Here is a 21,521-nt window from a genome sequence, read left to right on the forward strand (position 1 = left end):
TGATATTGATAAAACGTTCGAGATGTTATATCCAAACATTTCTTTTTGTTGCTTTTCGCCAATTTGTCACAATTTGGAGTTTCGTGCCCATGAATCTGCATCCTGGTGAAAATACCTTGATGATGTTCTGCAGAACTTTCTCATTGATGACAGCTTTGTGGCACGCCGTTTTATGGTACAGGTCCACCAACACCTCCAAGGAGCGCTCAGCAAAGGGCACATAGTTTAAGGCAACCCATTCGGCCTGCGGGGGGGCGAGAGGATTTAACAAGAGAGAAGAAAAACAGCAAATCTGAAAAACCATTATTTTTACTTTTTGGCAGAGCCACATTGAAAGCGGTGTTTAAAGGCACACTTTGTATAAGTAACACACATATATTTGAAAGTTATAGTTTGCTTCAAGTTTTGTTAGGCTTATATGAGCAGCTGAAATGTTATTACAGCCAAACAAATGACTTGATGCTACAAAGTGTGTCTTTAAAGAGATATAAACAGAACCACACGTGTGCACATGATCATCACCAAAAAAACACAAAATCAACTGAAAATGGAGGAGCCGCACAGGGGACTGTGCACACAGAGGCATATCCACCAGTTAGTGGCAGGCAGAGAGGGGGGGGGGGGAGCATGGAGTGAGGAGGAGACGCAGATGAGACGTGAGAGCCTGCCATGCGGTGTGATATCTCATCTACCGCAGAGGGCAGGTCGTCACCATTCAGCACAGCTTAGTAAAACTAATAGAGAGGGGGGGAGGTGGGGCTGAAGGGAGATGACGGAACTCACCGGTGCAAAGAGCTGGATCTAAAATGGTTATCCAGTGAGTAGTACCAAGAAACAGAATGAGAGAAGATCGCAATTAAACTGGTGTTTAAATTGTATGGGATTTGTTGGCTAAATGAGATTCAGGAACCAGGACCACCTCAGACCACCTCAGACCACCTCACTCCTCGCTCCAAAACGCCAACACGGTAGTAAAGACCACCCGTAACATCTGTTTGGCTGGGTGGGGATGTTTGTTTGACCCTCTCACTTAAACAATTTCAACAGATTCCGATAGGGCCGAGTATACGGATGCACCGATAAAGTAGGATCGGTGCATCCCTAGCCGAGTCTGGACCCCCACATGCAGGACTAACAGACTGGCAGTCGGGGATTTGAGACATGAAATGTGTAGCCCTAACATCTCTTAGCATAACTGTACCACCATGCTGGAGTTAGATTGAGACAACGCCCAGCATTCCCCTGTAGGGTCCTGTTCAGACCTGGTATTAACATGGCGTCCTGAGTGATGATCGGATCACAAGTGGACGGCTCTAAGTACAGGTGTGAACGCACTCAAGATGCATTGAGATCCGATCACTCAGACCACATTCAGAGGTGGTCTGGGCCACATTAAGGACCGGCTACTCAACTGACGTCCCGCTGGGATTCGCGGGTCTCTCTGCCGCTCCTCATGTGAATAGACAGGCAGACGCGAGTGGTTGTCTGCCTTGCAACATGGAAACGCCTCCTATGCTTTACTGTATCCTGTTGGTACAACTGTATTCTATTAAAATATATCTTTTCTATATGCTACATAATCTACAGACTATCAGACTAGGCATGCAAAGTACATTATTATCATACTGTACTGAGATGTGTCAGTGTATTTTGTTCCGGTGATTTGCACGAAGCTGACGCCCACTCGCCTTCCCGCTTGCTCGCTCTCATCCCCGGCTCTTGCCTGACAATGGCAGCGGTGCCGGCGGCACAGCCGGTACAATAACGAGGACAGCCGGTACAATAACCTTATATTTGTATGTTAATAAAATGTACCCAGATTCACGAATATGTAGGATATTACTACTGACATTCATGTAATATTACGTCACAACGTCTGCTGTATATTAGTCGTGTGTTTACTACGTGTTTATTTGCATATAGAGCGGGGAAGTAAGATCGGATCGCAAGTGGTCACTCAAGATGGAGACGTACTCTAATGCCAGGTGTGAACAGACGTACTTAAAGCTGTCCACTTGTGTTCGGATCACTCAGGATGCAGGTTAATAGCAGGTCTGAACAGGGCCGAAGGTTTCCGCAACAACAATCAGTAAAAAAAAGACATGATATCAGAACAATGTTGTGAAAAGTCTCCTCTGCTCTTGAGAAGACATTACAATTTTATTTGTGGTTTCAATAAATGAAGTAATCTTGCTCAAGGTCACTGGGAAATAAATGAACTGTGTTTGAACTGAGTTGAAGTGAAACATTTCTGTGGCGTGCTGCCAGGAGGATGAAGCACAGGGGAGGGAATATGAGGAAGAAATGGCTTGGGGCTACTAATGGAGGTCCAGAAGAACCTGTCAATCTCATGAAGGGCCATGATACGGGCTTCATCAAGGACTAGACTGAAGGAGGGAGCGGAGGGGGGGGCTTCATGAACATCAAAGAAGAGGGATGATCTCGTTGAGAATGGCTGGGCAACGAATAACAGCGTACACCGACCAACATTTTAATGAAACAAACTGTAAAAAAAAGACATAAATTGCAAAAAACAAAGCAAGTTCAACAGCCAGTTCCACTTCCCCCCTTACCTGGTTGTATTTGGCATTGGCCACGTGTTTGGTTTCCATCCTGCCGTACTGAGGAGGCTTGCAGGAGAACTCCACGAAGAGTAGCAGCTGTTCAAAGATGGCCGGGTACATGACCTGCAGGTTCTCCGGGCCCACACAGATGGCCTGCAGCAGGGAGGGAAAGGGAGGAACAAACACTGCTGACATCCACCACGGGACTGCACATTGCATAATTTAGCAGACTGACACATTGTTTCCTGGACGGAGTTGACACAAAATGGGAAGAAATAACTTTTTGTTTACAGGGAGAGTAAAGGTCTGCTATTCTCAAAGAGGTGTTATTCATAGCAGAGAGGACGGCGTCAATTAAAACGCTACGAGGAAATGTTTCCGTAGATGGATACAAAGGCTTTAGTTCCCCGTCTCTCTGATGGCAAGGTAAACCGGTGAAAATATCCTAAATATAGCATACACTTAAACTGATAGATTGTTTTAGGTGAGCCTTATTTTAGGTGGCTAAAATACGTTTTTTCTGCCGTCCCTGTCCACAGCGGTATATTGCTTTGCTCCCGTATCGGTACTCCTGTCTGTTTCTCCAAACTGGGGGCGTACCGACCGTCATCTACTGTAGGTAATACACTGACTATGGATCAGTACCTCATACAACCTCACTTCAAAACACCGGAACTTTCCCTTTAAAAAATAATTTGTAGTAATGGGATATAGAGGATAAACACTGGATTAAAGCATTAGAGCTGCTCTCACATAACGGAGCAATTTCTAGGCGATAACTATGTTTTCTTCCTTTTATTTATCTACTTGGCTCTCATGTTTTAAGATCATTTTTTTGGCTTTTTTTTCTGAATGTAAAGTCTAGAGATAGACAGGAAATTTGGAGAGAGAGAGGAGGATGACATGCAACAAAGGTCCCCTGCTGGATTCAAACTGGGGTCCTCATCTCAGACGCCTAGGTCAACACTACACCCGACTTGGCTCTCATCTTGATGCTATTTTGTATGGTACATAATGTAAAACACTTGTTAAAAGCCTCTTTGGTACCCATATTTTTGTTTTCTGACAATTCATTTTTCTTTGCCCACCTTCTGCAAAACATCCAGAGAGGTGAGCACAGCTTCCTGCAGGCTGGTGAGTACCGCCTCAGTGTAGGAGGGGAGGATGAAGGGCGAGGCGTCGCTGCTGATAGGCACGGACACGGCCCCGAAGAGGATGACCCCCAGCTTCTTCAGATCCTCCATGCTGAAGTTGGCTTTAATGTGCTGGTAGAGCGCTGGGAAAATCTGGATCAACGCTGTGAGGAAGGGCTGGCTGGGGATGAAGGAGAACTTCTCCGTCGGGCCACTGGGCGGTCTTGTGCTGTCTGTTCCCGTTCGATACCACGTGTTCCACGCTGACCACCACAACGCGGCGTCTTCTAGGGCAGACTCCTCCCCTGGGGGAGGGGCCTGCAGCTCGGCGCCGTTGTATCGCGTCAACCGCTCGAGTAGTGAATCTGAACGCACCAGGGGTCTGCCGGGACCGGACGCCGAGAGGGGGTCAATGAGCACTGGGGGGACGCCGATAGCAGCGAATGCGTCGGCTGCTCTGTCCGAGTCTTTGACAGGTGTGACGATCTGTAGGATCTCCTGGAAGCTCTTAAGGGCGGCCAGGGAGACCTCGTTGTTTTTGCTGAGAGCGGCTGACTGAATGTGGTTCAGCAGCACCTCCCAGGCCTCGAAGAAATCACCTGCAGACACACAATGAGACTGACAGTTAGCGGCATGAATAAAGCATGACAGTCAGCACTTTGATATGTGAGGTTTCAAACAGACATGAGGCAACTAACAGAAGTTCAAAGAGGCCAAATGCTGACAACTGTGGCCAGAAGCGCAGGTGTATCAGTCGCAAACACAGTTTACTGTTAATAAATGAATATAAGCCTATTTTCAATGACATGCGTTCAACCTAGGAGGCCCATACTATGATATTATATTATACAGTTAATCATTTTATCTGTAGGAAGCAGCCTTCCTCTAAGTGATTTAATGTGTAGTAGTAGGCTGGGAATGTGTTGTATATTATGAGTCACCTCTTGCAATTTGGCACTGGCTAAAATGTTCAGAGGGATGAGTGCAGTTAATGAGGAGCTCATGTTTTATCATTCATATCTCCCTGGAATATTAATCCTGTCCGCATTGGGGCTGAACGTGACTTAATGTGTGGTAATATAGCAGTAAATACAGCCGGGGCCGATCCTGAACTTTTGCTCCACTTAGCACAGACTCATGAATACATTTCAATATGTGATTTTTTATTGTTTACAATTGTGTGGCGGCTGTGGTGAACTAGCAGTGTGTCACGCCTTGGCCACACTGCCTGCGAGTGTGCTTTCTATTTTATAGTCCATGTGAGCAGCGTGGCTCTTCTAGAGATTCGAGGTTTCACCTAGGGCTGCATGATCATTTTTACATCATTATTCTCATTTTCATTGAAAAACATATTAAAGTGAATATAGTGTGATTTGTTTTGTGGGGGTCTGAACCAAAAAAATATGTTTTCTTGAGCCTGTAGAATATGATGTGTAGGTCACAACAGTATTTCATTTAAAATGGTATTTTGACACACATCTCGCAATCACAAATATTGCGATTTCCTCCTCATCCTGCAAAATGAAAATTGCAGTAGGCCACATTGCGATTTTGATAAAAATTTAGATTAATTGTGCAGCCCTCTTTCCACGTGCCGTGTGGTTAACAGCAAAAATGGACAGTGAAAATATCCTTTTGATCGTATATTGACATCATATCAGCAACATTACTGCAGACAGACATGAAAAGTAAATATTTATTTTTAATACCTCATGTTTCAGTTTCAAAATAAAAGCCCTCTAGCATTCTCTCCATACATCTATGGGACAGAATCCTTTCATTTGTTAATACTTGGCTTTTATTCTGAAATATTTGCAGGACAGTGTTGTGGAAAATGCAGGGACTTGCACGGCAATAGAGTACCGGCTATGGCATCATTATTATTATTATTATTTACAATTGAGCACACCCTTCTTAACCTTTTTCTGTGTAAAATAAATAAAAATTAAATGGCCATTATGAAAGGCAAACTTTATGTAGAAAGAAAGGGCTGGCAGAAACATTGTCTGTGTGGATACCATACGTGTGAGAGACACAGCAGTTCAGCGAGGTAGCAGTCACGCAGGCAGATACAGAGGTCAAGTAATCAGAGTAGATCATTCCTGGCTCACCTAACTGCTGGAGGAGATACCGCCTCGTGTTGAAAATGCGTGCCACCCCGGCCAGCGTCAGCACCCACGTCTCCGCCCACTGTTTTTCAGCCGTGTCGCGCGAGTGGTGGATGAGGATGTTCCCGCCGCCGGACTCAATCTTCTCCTTGTCCGCCGTGGTGGATGACGTCCTCACACAGTTCAGCAGGTGGAACAGCACCTAGTGGTGACACCCGAGACAGTTCAAGCAGCAGAAAGAGCTCCAAAGATTTAGAGTCTATAACCATTTAAAATAAGATAATGAATGCAAAGTATAGATCTAAAGAAAGGAAATGTATTTCAACAGTATTCTGTACAGACAATATGGATGACGGCCTTCTCCAGTACAACTCAATTAAATGATAATTACAAATTCTTGTACCTTCCAGATCACAATATGCCATGTTGGCTGCTGCAGCAGGGTCCCGTGGGCAGCTATGGTGGAGAACAACGTCTGCCCGGCGCTTTTACGCACAGCGGGCCGCGGGTCGACGCACATCTCGCCCAGCTTGGCGTACAGGCACAGCCACAGGCAGTCGAAGGGAGGGGCGGGGTGGAAGGGCCTGTTCAGGGTCTCGCCTTTCTCCTGGGCCTGCTTCTGCAGAGCCTCCTCCTCCCTCTCCAGCTCCTGTATGATGGCTTCGCCCCTTTGGAAGAAGTAATCCGAAATGTTCCACTGTGGGTAGAAAGGGAAGTACAGGGGGGGGGAGAGAAGAGAGTGCAGGCACAAATTAGAGAGGAAGGTTGGTAAAATGCTTCTGGCAGATTTGCTATCCTATTACCATAAAGTAATCTCGCAGGAACAGCCACACTCCGAGAGAAATAATCCCGCAAACCACAGATCAATATTGGGTTTTGCATGTCCTGAATACTGTACAAAGTATCTGTGAAATGTCAGCGGAGCGCTTAAGTGCTGTTAAATTAGATAAAATAATGCAAAACAAGGAATTATGTGATATTGTAACCATCTAATCATATTACACATATAATGTTTCAGCTTTAAAACTATAGGAAAAGAAATGTGTCCAACCTGTCACATCCTCACAAATAAGTTTCATTCCAATAATACTGTATATCAAGCAGGAAGTTTCTGTTATTATATTACTATATTCTCTGCTAGCGTAGCCCTGCTTCAACTTCGTAGTTACACACATTCACACATGGGACCGGTTATCTCCCATTATTCTACTGATAGCCTCTCAAAGCCCAGCAGACCGGTTAATCAAATGTTTTTCTAAGCATCTTTGCAGAGTATTACACGAGAGTAGAGAATGAACCACTTGCAGGAATGTGTGTCTGAGCATAACACTTCAAAATAAAGACTACAAGTCTCACCAGTAGGCCAATGGAGGTGAGGCTGATGTTGAGCTCCTGGTTCTGCAGGCCGAAGCTGCCGGCTACATCCACTACGATCTGGAGGCACGTGCAAGGCATGGTGGGCAGGAAGTCTGTCACCACCAACTGCAGGCACTGGAAGGCTGTTCGGATCAATGACTCGCTGAAGGGAAACAAGACACATGGCACGCTTTGGTTGAGTTCAGTTTCTTCGATTATTTGCAGTGTAACCGTAGAAATTTAGGACGTCTCTCACAAATAAAAAATATTTGCATTTAGCATAAAACAAGATCTATTTCAGCAACTAAATAAGTAAATCCTCCTCCTCCTTCTCCTCCTCATCCTCCCTTGCGCTCTTACCCTTGATCATTGCGGATGGCTCCTATGACGCCCAAGACGAGGGGCCAGCCGGGCCCCAGGCTGTCTCCCTGGCTCTGTAGGATCTGCAGGACACTCTCCAGCTGCTTCTGCCGGATGTCTGCGTGCAGCACGTTGGACAACTCCTTCAGGGGGTTCAGCAAGAGAAGCTGCAGCCGCTGGGGGGGAAGAAATAAGGAGATAGTAACTGATTTGTTCACTCACTGGTTCCCAACCTCCGGCGGTAACAGCGCAGCAGAGGCAACACTGTGTCAGCGGAGACACCACATGTGTGACAGACGCAGCAATTCAGCGAGGTAGCCGTGTGCGCCAAAGATCACAGGGGGTGCGCCAGGATTTGTCTGCTCTGAGGTTGTCAAAACTTGATTTGCTCATGTATAACTAAAATCATAATAATAACACACTTAATGGACAATTCATACAAACGTTTAAACTATGTAAAAAGATATATTTTATAGCAAAATCTAACTAAATATTCGTATTCAATCCATATTTGTTGGCGTTTAGCATTTCAATAACAACATTTTCACTGCAAACAAAAATCTATTGGCTCTCCGCTTGACCTGTATTAACTGGAGGGTCTAGCAGCAATCTAACAACACCACAATTACACTTATTTACCCACAATAACAAAAATCAATTTACGCTCTAACACTGTCATTACAAAAAAGGAAAAAAGAACATATGTATCTAGATTCACTTGGGGAATCCATCAAGACGTCATCACTTTATTCATGTTGAAGAAACTGACGAGTTATATTAATTTAAGAAAGTTGATTTAATAACAGAGGAATTAAGGATTTTGTTTGAGGATTTGTAATTTTTTGTTTTAGGGTGATGCCGTTGAGGGGGTTCAGCTTTTCTTAGATACCAGTAGGGGGGGAATTTAAGGAAAATAGGTTGGGAACCATTGTGTTAAGTGATAAATTAACGGCAAAGATAAAGAAATGTAATTTACTTTGTAAACTCTGCATATAACTTTAGAACAGTTGCATCTTTATGAAACTAATTTATTACGTCCAGTTTGGGGGAGACATACCGTAGATGGGTGTAAACAGTCTAATGAAAGATGGCTCAAGACATTTGACTGTAAAAAGTTGTCCAAATCTATTTAAACTTACTTTATACAATAAAGTGTCTGCTGTACAGATTTTTTTTTACTAATTTCCAAGTCAGGGCCGATATTATTGTGCTCCTGCTGACAACTGAGTTGTTAAAAGTGAGTCATAACTGTCTTTTTTGATTTATTCTAACACAATAGATTACTTGCATAACCCCAGTTCTCTGAGTGGCATGGATGACATACAGACAAGTACAAATTAAAGGAACAAACTGGATAAATGAGTGGGAAAACATAATGAATGCAAATGCTTGAAGGGTTATTGTTGTGTTATATGTTATGGTTGTTAAAATGTGAAAGTGTAGCGGACTAAATATCAAGTCGCCATGAAGGATTTTTGGGTCTTTTTTCTGAAGAAAAAAAAAAAGAAAAGCTAAGAAATAAGCAATTTACATACCCGAGGAAAGCAGTTTGGAAATTCATAAAAGGTCTCATTCAGGTGCAGAGTAAAAAATAAACAATCAATTTGCACCATTTAAACAGCTAATTTAATCCCCAATTTGTATTTCCACTGCTATTTTTTAACACTTTCAGTGTGTTTAGGCGGTGAGTCTGATGCAAATGTCTCTCTTTTTTCCTTTTTATATTATATACCATTAAATGATTGGATGATTACATTATATTTACACAACAACATGCAATGTTAAACGCACGGCAAGAAAGGCCTTGAAGTATACGTGATGGCATTGTGCATATCCTACAGGACAGCCGTCATTTGTATGGCTCTGTGCCGTTTCTATTAACCTCCACACAGTTCTTCTGCCCTCTTTCAGATAAGCGCTGTGCCATTCCCTTTATCTGTCTCACTAAGGTGAAGGTCACACACTCTGTGTTTGTGAGTGACAAGAGAAAGTGACTGTGACATTTCTGTTTTCCACATTTTAAGCATTTGGCACACACTCTTATCTATCGCGGCATACGCTGCGACAGTGGAGGAGCTTTCTCAAATGTCAGCATTACAAACAGACAATATTAAGGAGTGAAACCCAGAGAAGACAAATAATACATCCATCTAATGAAATACTCCCGACAATGTTCATATGATGGAGAAGGATTAAGAGCAAAAAGGTGATGGTTAAAATGTTTTTTTGTTTAGTTTGTTTTGCACATTGTTTTATACCATAGACTGTATATAAAGATGGAGAACGCATCTCCACTTCCTTCCACTGTACAAAAGCGAAAACAAAATGTCCCGGATGCGAAATTACGAATCCTACTATAGCAAAGGCATGAGGCATCAGAGGAAGAGTAGGGCGGGTCATGCCTTCGCTACAGCAGGATTCGTAATTTAGCATCCCAGATACTGAGGAGCTGCCATCTTGAGATTTTGACGTCATTTGGAGCCAGAGTCTGCGCAGTAGTGGTCGGGGGGCTGGAACTGCGATATCGATAACCATAATATCTCTATAACTACTTTCTTTTCTTTGTCGCATGTTCTATTACACAGACTCATGACAGTTCTGGAAGATTAAAGTTAACATCTCTTCTCTCATTTCTCGAGCCTCTGGCTTTGCGACTACTTCACTCAGAGCAGCTGTTAATCACAGCTGTCAATCATGAAGTCTCACCTCCCTTTTATAGCTTCAAACAACTAATTAAAACCAAACTTATAAGAAAAATTAACACTTGATCAGTGTGATAAGAACTACTTAAAATGACAAAAAACATCTTTCGAAATAATTTATTTCAGATCTTTTTTTTTCAGACTTTTTTTGTCCGACATTTTTCAGATCTTTTTTTTCAGACATTTTTTTTCGTAATTTTTTTCAGACTTTTTTTTCCAGACTTTTTTTTCAGACATTTTTAAAAAAAAAATTCAGATCTTTTTTTTCGGAAATTTTTTCAGATCTTTTTTTTTCAGACTTTTTTTGTCCGACATTTTTCAGATCTTTTTTTTCAGACATTTTTTTTCGGAATTTTTTTCCAGACTTTTTTTTCAGACATTTTTCAGATCTTTTTTTTTCAAACTTTTTTTGTCCGACATTTTTCAGATCTTTTTTTTCAGACATTTTTTTTCGGAATTTTTTTCAGACTTTTTTTTCGGAATTTTTTTCCAGACTTTTTTTTCGGAAATTTTTTCAGATCTTTTTTTTTCAGACTTTTTTTGTCCGACATTTTTCAGATCTTTTTTTTCAGACTTTTTTTTCGGACATTTTTTTCAGAAATTTTTTCAGACCTTTTTTTTCAGACTTTTTTTAAAAAAAAAATTCAGATCTTTTTTTTCGGACATTTTTTTAGATCTATTTTTTTTTAAATTTTTTCAGATCTTTTTTTTCGGACATTTTTTTAGATCTATTTTTTCAGAAATTTTTCAGATCTTTTTTTTCGGACATTTTTTTAGTTCAGACATTTTTCAGATCTTTTTTTTTCAGACTTTTTTTGTCCGACATTTTTCAGATCTTTTTTTTTCAGACATTTTTTTGTCCGACATTTTTCAGATCTTTTTTTTCAGACATTTTTTTTCGGAAATTTTTTCAGACTTTTTTTTCGGAATTTTTTTCCAGACTTTTTTTTCAGACATTTTTCAGATCTTTTTTTAAAAAAAATTTCAGATCTTTTTTTTCGGAAATTTTTTCAGATCTTTTTTTCACTTTTTAATTTTTTCAGACTTTTTTATCAGACATTTTTCAGATCTTTTTTCCAGACTTTTTTTACGGACATTTCTTTCAGAAACTTTTTCAGACCTTTTTTTTCAGACTTTTTTTCCAGATTTTTTTTCGGACATTTTTTTGAGACTGATTTTTCGGACATTTTCTTCGGACATTTTTTCAGATCTTTTTTTTTTTAAATTTTTTCAGACTTTTTTTTCGGACATTTTTTTAGTTCAGACATTTTTCAGATCTTTTTTTTTCAGACAATTTTTTCAGACTTTTTTTTCGGACATTTTTTTAGATCTATTTTTCAGATCTTTTTTTTTCAGACATTTTTTTTCAGACAATTTTTTCGGACATTTTTTTAGATCTATTTTTCAGATCTATTTTTTCAGACTTTTTTCAGACATTTTTCAGATCTTTTTTCCAGACTTTTTTTTCGGATATTTTTTTCAGAAATTTTTTCAGACCTATTTTTCCAGACTTTTTTTTTAAAAAAAAATTTCAGATCTTTTTTTTCGGACATTTTTTTAGATCTATTTTTTTTTTTAATTTTTTCAGATCTTTTTTTTCGGACATTTTTTTAGATCTATTTTTTCAGACATTTTTCAGATCTTTTTTTTCAGACTTTTTTTTTTGGAAATCTTTTCAGACTTTTTTTTCGGACATTTTTTTCAGACTTTTTTTTTCAGACATTTTTCAGATCTTTTTTCCAGACTTTTTTTTCGGACATTTCTTTCAGAAACTTTTTCCAGATTTTTTTTCGGACATTTTTTTCAGACTGATTTTTCGGACATTTTCTTCGGACATTTTTTCAGATCTTTTTTTTTGAAAAATTTTTCAGACTTTTTTTTCGGACATTTTTTTAGATCTATTTTTCAGACATTTTTCAGATCTTTTTTTTTCAGACATTTTTTTTCAGACAATTTTTTCAGACATTTTTTTAGATCTATTTTTCAGATCTTTTTTTTCAGATCTTTTTTTTCAGACTTTTTTTTAGATCTATTTTTCAGACATTTTTCAGATCTTTTTTTTTCAGACATTTTTTTTCAGACAATTTTTTCGGACATTTTTTTAGATCTATTTTTCAGACATTTTTCAGATCTATTTTTTTCAGACTTTTTTCAGACATTTTTCAGATATTTTTTCCAGACTTTTTTTTGGACATTTCTTTCAGAATTTTTTTCAGACCTTTTTTTTTTAAAAAATTTTCAGATATTTTTTTTCAAAAAAAATTTCAGATTTCAGACTGATTTTTCGGACATTTTTTTCGGACATTTTTTCAGATATTTTTTTTTCAGACTCTTTTTGAAAATGTTTTCAGACTTTTTTTTCGGACATTTTTTTAGATCTATTTTTCAGACATTTTTCAGATCTTTTTTTTCTGACATTTTTTCAGACTTTTTTTCAGACATTTTTCAGATCTTTTTTTTCTGACATTTTTTTAGATCTATTTTGTCAGACATTTTTTTTCGGACATTTTTTTTAGATCTTCAAAAAAGAAACAACGTGAACATAGCGGTTGCGGTGGTTGCTTGCCATCCCCTGCGGATGGCTTGTCAATAGCATGGTATTGCAATATTGCAGTTAGTGCGACAGCCCTATCTGTGTTTTATACATTTTGATATTTGATTGTCGTTTTTTACCACCTGTAGTGTTATCTACCTGATTCTGGGCCAGCGGAGGGTCGTGTTTGTAGGCCAGGCCAGCCTTGATGAGCGCCGTCAACGCCTCCGCCCCCCACTCTCTCATCCTGGAATTCGGGTGCTGGCAGACCTGCAGGACACATCACATAGACACACATAGACACACAAATGCAGACACATGCACACGAAAGACAGATCTGATGCAGAGGCTGTTCAGAAACAGTGTTTCCCAGCAGTGTTCACCGCAGGGTGGGTGTGAAACAAGTGGGTGAAAATACACCAGTCTGTGTGATAAAGACTGGGATCCCCCCTGTGATCACAAGATATGCTGTGACAGACAGTGTAATCATGAAAGCTAGATAAAGATACACATGAAGAGGCCAGGCTCAGCGGAGGAAAGTACACTAGTGTGATGAAAAAAACCTGAGTTCTGCTTTTAAGAGTTCATCTGTGAAATCCAAATTAATCATCTTTGGTCCATGGGGAGGTTTGTCAAACACATTCTTACTTTTATGACATGACACTTTAGCATTCTGTGAGGAGACAACTTTGTATTGCTTAGAGGGATAAAAAGAGAGACTGCTAAGTAGATAGCTGTACTCCTTCAGCGCCCAGATGGTCCATGTGCATCTATTTAATAATTTTGCTTTCATAGCCGTGTATGATCATTATTAATGTGTCACATTTTAATCTTAATCTTTATCATAATCTGTAAATAAAGATAATAAAAGTGGTAATTTCTTTTAAAATATAAAAAAAACACCTAATTTGAATTTGAACAAGTCTGCAAAGAAAGATAAGCAGCATTGTATATCAGCATAAACTACTTTGCAGGTGCAGCTTCAGATTCTGTGACAAATCAGAGCGTCACATTGGAAATTGCGCACAAGAATGCAAGATCAAACACTGGTAGCGGAGCGAATGTACACTGCGGTGGGACACATTGTGACACAGCAGCGACCTCTCAACTCCAACATGTTGATGCCAGACTGAGAGAGAGAACAGATCGGGGGGAAAAAAAAAGAGAAGAGAGGAGATGGGAAAGCCAGTGATTATAGAAGAGGGAATCTGAGCTTACCTTCTGCAAAACAGACAGGAGCGCAAAAAAGAGAGGGGGAGATAGACAAAGAGAATGTGAAGAAAACCTCTAAACTCACACCTTTACACACACACATATAAAAACAAGAATCCTTTACAGATACGAGGACGTGGGTGCCGATAACTACAGAGAGTGTAGTACAAATTAGGGCTGGGCGATATGGTCAAAATCTTCTATCACAACATAGGTCATGTCATATCTCGATAACGATATATATCACGATATAGCATGTTTTCTGGTAAGTAAAAAATAAAAAATAAAATAATAATAGTATTTTGTGTACTCCTGTGTGAATTAAATACTTCACAAATGAAAAGTATTTTCTCATTTAATTAAGAACTTTAGTGCAAAATGAAAATAAAAAGTTTAAAGCAAAATTATAGAGAAAAAAAATAATAAAATATTCCCAAATATACACCGTTTGTTAATCACATTGAACTGAGTGGTAATGTAAAGTGTAAATTATAGTCCCTCAAAATATTTCACATCAGATTTTCTGAGGAATTTGAGTTGCTTGTTATCAACTTAGAAGACGTAATTGTGTATCAGGATATATGATTTCATCATGATATGATTCCATTGAAAGACGATAAATTATCATATTGAATTATCAGCCAGCCTTAGCTGTTTGGCTAGAAAGACACAACAATTAACCATAATATCTCTATAACTACTTTCTTTTTTTTTTGACGGATGTTCTATTACACAGACTCATGACAGTTATGGAAAGTTAAAGTTAACATCTCTTCTCTCATTTCTCGAGCCTGTGGCTCCGCGACTACTTAACTCAGAGAACAGTAGCTGTCAATCACAGCTGTCATGACGTCTCACCCCCTTTTTAAAGTATCAAATAACTAATTAAAAACAAATGTATCAGAAAGGTTAACACGTAGAACGTACATTAGTGTGATAAGAACTACCTAAAATGACAGAAACCATCTTTGGGAAAAATTTATTTTACGTGTACTTTGACTTTTTTAGTTTGGCTCATGTCCCATCCGCTAACATGGTGGGGGTGGGATTTAAAACCTATACTGCAGCCAGCCACCAGGGGGCGATCCAGATGTTTTGGCTTCAATTTTAAGAAATTTTCTACGAAATTTGAGTTAATACATGCTTGTAATTATCAACTTAGACGATGTAATTGTGTATCATGATATCTATATATATTATTTCATCAGGATATGATTCCATTGAAAAACGATTAATTATCATATTGAATTATCGCCCAGCCTTAGTACAAACTACACTCAGTTAATTCAACTTTATCTAAAGTATATAGCACTTCACAACGCAGTTGATCCAAACTGCTTTAAACCCAAATCTTCATTTAAAAAAAAGCAGCATACTGTATGTAACTTTAGATCAAACATTTGAAAAAGGTAAGTTTCAAGTATTTTGTGCTCATGTCGTATCGTCAGAGAAAGTATGCTCGGAGATTTCCTTCTTTCTTTTTTAGAATTGCTGAGCCATCAACAAAATCTCTGGTCAGGTCCCACATAAACATATACTAAAATATGCTGCTAATAATTGCATAACAAATGATTGGATTATATTATTATTAATAAAAAGTGCTGGCTATTTTTACTGAGCTTGGAAAAAAACAGTTTTTACCCACTGTGCACCTGCAACATGGAATAACATGAAGAACAATCTAGTAAAGCTCACTCTTATCCGTAGGGCAATTTAATTTTTAATTTCATCCTATTTCACATCTACTTGTTTTAGTTGATTTATTAGTTGCTTTATCTATTAATTTTTTTATTTGTGTTTCTTGGCGCCTATGATTTTTTTTCTTATTTCTTTTTACTCCCTAACTCAATATATTTCTGAGTTAAAATAAAGGTTGAATGATATGAATAGTGCTATAACAGTTGTCTTAATTTCCAAAATGTTGAAAACTAAATTTAATAAAATCAGCTGAACGTGCTACAGCTTTGGAAGTTTCACCAATAAAGAGAAACTTTATTATTAATTTATTAAAGCAGAAAGAGGAGAATCTCGCATACACTACGACCTACTGCACACCACTCTGCTTTTATCAAAAACTGTAATACTAATTGAGACTTTAAGCCCTTCTGGAGCTCATTCAACTAGTTTTTCTGGTTTATGACTAAACCACATGACGTGTGCTCCAGACTTGATGGAAAAAATGTCATTATTAGAGCTTTGGTACTGGGTAACCAAAAGAGTAGAAGGGGGCAATTTTGACATTCTTTTAGGTTCAAGCTTTCATTATTATTATTATTATCATTATTATAGAGTTTGGTTCCAAATTTTTCGATGACATCTCCAATGACATCATCGGCATTGGAAAAAGTGACAATTACTCTTACAAAGTTTGGACAAACTGGAGCGAGAGAGAAAAGCTTCACAGGTCAAGCTCCTTCTACGCTTATTTAACCAAATGAAATAAATTCGGATCAAAGTGTAACCAGTAAAATAAGTCGGAACTCTAAAGTGATTTCAAGGATATCGCTGTATGACCTTGGTTGACAATACCACATTTATGAAGCTGCGTCTTTCACAGAGTTTGAATGAAATGTGGTGATAGTGACACTGCACTTTGTGGGATGTAGCTGTAAATAGACATTACCTCCAATAAGTGGCCGGTTAGGGGTCTCCACAGGATCTCTATACGATCCATGTTGACGAGGCCGGTCTCCAGCAGCTTGGCCACGGCAAACAGAGACGGCTCCTGAAACCAAGAAAAGAAAATATAAATATAAGGGCTGCAACTAGCGATTATTTTCATTATCGATTAACCTGCCAATTGTTTTCTCGATTAATTGTTTGATCTACAAAATGTCATGAAATTGTGACAAATGTCCATCCCAGTTTCTCAAAGAGCATGGTGATGTCTTTAAATGTCTTGTTTTTTTTAGTCCAAAATATTCAGTTTAATATCATATATAACAGAGAAAAGCAGATAATCTCCATTTTGGGGGAACATTTTTGAATGAAAAAATACTTTTAACTAACGATTAATCAATTATCAAAATAGTTCTGTTTATCGACTAATCATGCAGCTCTAGAAACTGTATATAATTACTGGACACCTTGTTCCCTGACTTTGCTGATCAAATGCATAAGCATGTTATCTATGACAGTCAAGCAAGACAACATCCAGTTCCAGTCACATTTTATAAAGAAGCGTTGCTCTACATTTTGACTAAAGCCAAAATAATGACATATCCAAAGCGCCCGTGATACCTGCTACTAAAAGAGAGAAAGTCTTTACCTTGTTGTTTCCATAAGCCATCTCCATGGCTTCCAGGGAGAGGGAACAGAGAGCGTTGATCAGGTGATGCAGGGACACATCATCCAGGTATCTAGATCACATTAAAAAACAAACACATATTGAATATTGAATGTGCATAATTTGCATAGTATGAACTGTTTCAACAGGAACCACAATTCTCCCATATATATGGAGAGATATAAAATAAACAGTATTTTATTCTTCAGGTCAATCCAATAATTAATTATAAAGATGAACAACTCTTTTCCAAACTACAGTAGAAAGATTCAAGCTTGAGATTTTATTATTCATTATGTCTAAAACTCCTCCGCAAACAACAAAAGGTTAACTGAATTTGTAGACACAAAAATTGACTGACTATTCATGCCCATATGGTTATTATTAGTTCTGAGCAGAAAATGTAGCCCAATTAACCTTTACCAGCAAGTATATCTCTGAAAAAGAAGCATCTAGTGGACTATTTAAGAGCAGTAATTTTCACAGAAAAGGACTGGTCCTTACTGGGAGCTCTCGAATAGTCTGGACAGGATGTTGGAGATGACGGGGAGGTCTGTCATCACGGCTGTGGTCAGCACCTGTTCAGGTTAAAAGACACAATCAGCCAGTTGGCTCTCCGCCTTGAACACTGAGGAGGAAAAAACATACAGCAAAATGCACAGTTTGTAAAAAAACAACAATAAACTCACCGTACTGGGTCCCTCCACAGCTCGACCCGGCTTCAGGGCGCCGCCCACCCCCGGCTTCAGCCCCAGGATCCACACTAAGTGCTGGGAGAGAGAGAAGAGAGAAGCTGAAGGAGAGTTGAAAAGAGGAGAAACTAAATCTACAGCAACTGACAAGGTCATGAAATGCACACTGACATACTGGTAGATAAAGCTTTTAATGGAAATTCTTTATTGGGAATAACCCCTTGAGATGTGCCTTCTTCTTTTCAAGGGGGACCTCAACGTCAATAATACAATATAAGCACAATTTAGACAAAATATCTTGCAAAAAAGATCATGAAAACGGATAATTAATTTAAAGTTTAAAGACAAAATGTTAATATCAGTGATAGCATTAAGTAATAAAGTTATAAAATATAATTATATAGGTGTTATAATGGACATGTACAACTGATCCTATAATAAGAAGACAATTCATACGTTTCCCCCTAAATGAGATGAAATGTAAATGATTTAAAAATGATTAAATTTAAATTCTAAATAGGCTGTTTCGTTGTGTTACAAAGCACTAAAAATAGGTAAAGTAACACATTCTGATCGTCTGATTTGTAAACGTTATTCTTAGCAGGTCATTTCTTTCCTACATGTACGCATGTATAAATGTAACTTTGGCCTTATTAGAGGAGGAAGTGTACATGCACGTGTGTGAGAGCGATCTGAACTGCTTATTTTGCCTTGTCTAATTAGAAAAAAGTGCATTCATGTGTGTGTGTGTGTGTGTGTGTGTGTGTGTGTGTGTGTGGTTAGGCGTAAATGTGTGGTACCAGGCGATGGTAGTACCTGCAGCGTAGCCAGTACTAGCTGCCAGGAGGTGCCCAGCACGGCTCCGTGGCAGTGGGCCAGGTTCAACAGGGTCCGCATGCACTGGATGTTCTTGGCAGTTAGCTGACGGAGGGACAGACAGACAGTTATAGTACATTTACATACACGTCATCGGGGATTTAGCTGACACACTTCTCCTCAGAGCAAAATCACAATGAGTGAAAGAGTAAGAAAAAGCTCAAATTTGATGTCTTACTAAATACGTGCACACACAGTAGTGTAAGAGCTATGACTAGAAAAAAAACCATGTTAACCTTATTACTATGGGGAGATTTCTAATCACAGAATAATGATTCCAGGTTCGGGTCAAGGTTACCGCCCATGTATTTTGAAATGTTATTGCCCTCAAGGGAAATTTAGAAGCACCGGCTCGCCTGACCTGCCAATGTTCATAATGGTTGTCCCTTACCTGAACGGTGCCTTGAGAGACAAGGCGTGTCTGCTTGTATGTGGGCGTTGTGCATATAATGCATATTAATAACATAGAGAACCTGGTAGGGCTCTGCATTTTTATCCTACATGAGTACATGGGTCTCGACTCAGTCTGGAGCCCATTTGGACTCAGTCTTGACTTGACCCTTTTTTTGGGTTGGTCTTGAATCGTACTCAACTGTGCTCTGTCTTGGCTTTGGGTGCTTTCACACCTAACCCGTTTGGTTCGGTTAAAACAAACTCGGGTCAGTTTTCCCGGTTAGTACGGTTCCTTTGGGCTGGTGTGAAAGCTTTCAAACCTTTGGTGCGGACCAAACAAACAAACCGAGACCGCCTGCTTCCGCTTCCAAGCAGAATCGTGATTTTAGCAGGATTTCAAAAGCTAAACTACTAATTAATTCATCTGCTGATCGTGAAATCTGTTCAGGAAGCGATCTCATTGATCTGTTTTTATAAAGCATATAAGCATGTCAGCGTGGGTATTTTCCCTGATTACTAGAGTGCTACAGGAATGAGTCCTAAAACCCGGAAGTGAGTTAGCATTTTAGCACTTCTGGTTCCCTCGACTCGAAGTCAATGTTATTTTTTAAAGGGTTTTTAGTTTGATGCCTGAAATAAGGTCTGTGGTTAACACAAGCTGAAGAGATTTTAACGTTTTGTTCTACGACATAAAATACGTCAATAAATACCCCACTGGTGAATATTGAAGCTTTTACGTGTCTTAAAAAAGGCGGTTGCTAACAAGCGGCTAAATGAGACTACTAAACATCATCACGCCGACTTGTCCTCATTTACAGCCTCGTTGTTTAAACTCGTGCTCATGCGGTCTAGTTAGATTAAAGCCTAACGTTAGCTATTAACATCTGGCGATTGCATTTACACTCCAAAAATCATAAAAGTGGTGTTCATTTGTGGAGATTATCTTAATGAACAAAACGTGTAAGTTTCATAAACGTGTGTTTGCCACAGAGCTGATTTTCTGCAGTAATCAAAAACCCAATGGGACGATCCCAGTGGCTTTTTGTCGAGGGAACTCAGGGCGATGCTAACTTCCTGGTTGGCCTACAAAAATACGTCATCCCTGGAGCACTCCATAGGTCAAAAGCTGTAAAAACTGTTTTGCTTGTATCCGACTCTGTGTACTTTTGTCAGTTCATTAACTCCATTAAAAAAGCGTGTGACGCATGGACACGCCTCATGCGCTCCCCGACGTTCACACTTTGTGCTTGCACCAGTCATCCGGGAGCTCGCAAAGGGGAATTTGATTTTCCCCACGCGGGTCCTGATGATGCAGAATCGCCAAAACTGTACAATCAACGAGTTACCTGTCAGTCTGTATAACTTCCTGTTTACTCTTCTGGTCTGTTTGTAAAACGTCAGTGTTTTTCCCCTTGGTCCGGACCAACTGATCCGAACTACAGGTGTGTGAAAGCAGCTTTAAACTTTGGTGGTCAGGACTACAGCTCTCTTTGAGAGTATTTATCCTCCTGAAGAGCAACAGTTTGGCTTTCTTTCTGGAGCTAAATCGTTCCTGGAGAATTGTTGTATAATTTGTCTTGATTATAAAATGCTTGTAAGCTTTGTTTTGGGAAAAAAAACTGCTCCATGAATTAAATTATTAAAATGTCAAGTGAACCCACAGCGTCTTCATAATAGTGTGTGCGTGTGTGTGTGTGTGTGTGTGTGTGTCCTCACCACCACGGTGCCCTGAGGCTGGGAGGTGAGTGGCTGCCCCACAGCCACCACCTGCTGATGAGATTCACTGGAGGGACTTATAATCTGCACGCTATGGCCCTGGATCGAGTAGGCTGTGGAGAACACACACACACGCAGACATGTGCAAACACACACACACACACACACACACACAGGAGTCAGGTCTTTTCCGATGAGAGTCGGTTAATACACACAAACAGGTTTTGTAACAAGCTCAAGACATGCAAGAAAAGCTTTCTTAATTAACTTCAAGGCAAACATCCATCGCCAGTTGAGACCCAATTTGCCGGCTTTATCTCTACAAGCTAATATGCAAATAACGAATGTCTGAGAGGCTGGTTTTGAGAGCAGCTGTGCGTGTGTACGTCTACATTCCCCAGACACATTATCCTCGGTGTTCCTAATTAGGAGCCACGGTGAAAAGTTATGGATTAATGCAATAAGAGTCGGGCGATAGAGATGGGCAGAGTGCCAATATTTTTACATGTTAAGCTCAGTTTAGCAGCAGATACTGTACGTCTAACCATATGGGAGATGAGAAGTGCTCATTAGTTTTACATAAACACACA

General features: G+C 39.4%; 1 protein-coding gene across 2 annotated transcripts in view; it reads right to left on the reverse strand.

Annotated features, from left to right (window-relative positions):
• Window positions 1-21,521, reverse strand: part of mon2 (MON2 homolog, regulator of endosome-to-Golgi trafficking) — a 58,397-nt gene that overhangs the window by 6,006 nt on the left and 30,870 nt on the right. The window contains exons 15-29 of one of the 2 annotated variants that reach the window (XM_074633987.1): window positions 20,932-21,044; window positions 18,763-18,867; window positions 17,944-18,024; window positions 17,759-17,832; window positions 17,237-17,327; window positions 16,592-16,693; window positions 12,916-13,026; window positions 7,522-7,697; window positions 7,162-7,324; window positions 6,209-6,502; window positions 5,809-6,007; window positions 3,653-4,296; window positions 2,574-2,717; window positions 784-801; window positions 116-244 (exon numbers count right to left, since the gene is read on the reverse strand). In XM_074633987.1, the coding sequence (XP_074490088.1) occupies window positions 116-244; window positions 784-801; window positions 2,574-2,717; window positions 3,653-4,296; window positions 5,809-6,007; window positions 6,209-6,502; window positions 7,162-7,324; window positions 7,522-7,697; window positions 12,916-13,026; window positions 16,592-16,693; window positions 17,237-17,327; window positions 17,759-17,832; window positions 17,944-18,024; window positions 18,763-18,867; window positions 20,932-21,044 (2,444 nt within the window). The remainder of the gene's footprint in view (window positions 1-115; window positions 245-783; window positions 802-2,573; window positions 2,718-3,652; window positions 4,297-5,808; window positions 6,008-6,208; window positions 6,503-7,161; window positions 7,325-7,521; window positions 7,698-12,915; window positions 13,027-16,591; window positions 16,694-17,236; window positions 17,328-17,758; window positions 17,833-17,943; window positions 18,025-18,762; window positions 18,868-20,931; window positions 21,045-21,521) is intronic. The other variant, XM_074633988.1, reaches the window with a different exon arrangement.

The sequence above is a fragment of the Sebastes fasciatus genome, chromosome 4, assembly GCF_043250625.1.
Source record: "Sebastes fasciatus isolate fSebFas1 chromosome 4, fSebFas1.pri, whole genome shotgun sequence".
Taxonomy (NCBI): domain Eukaryota; kingdom Metazoa; phylum Chordata; class Actinopteri; order Perciformes; family Sebastidae; genus Sebastes; species Sebastes fasciatus.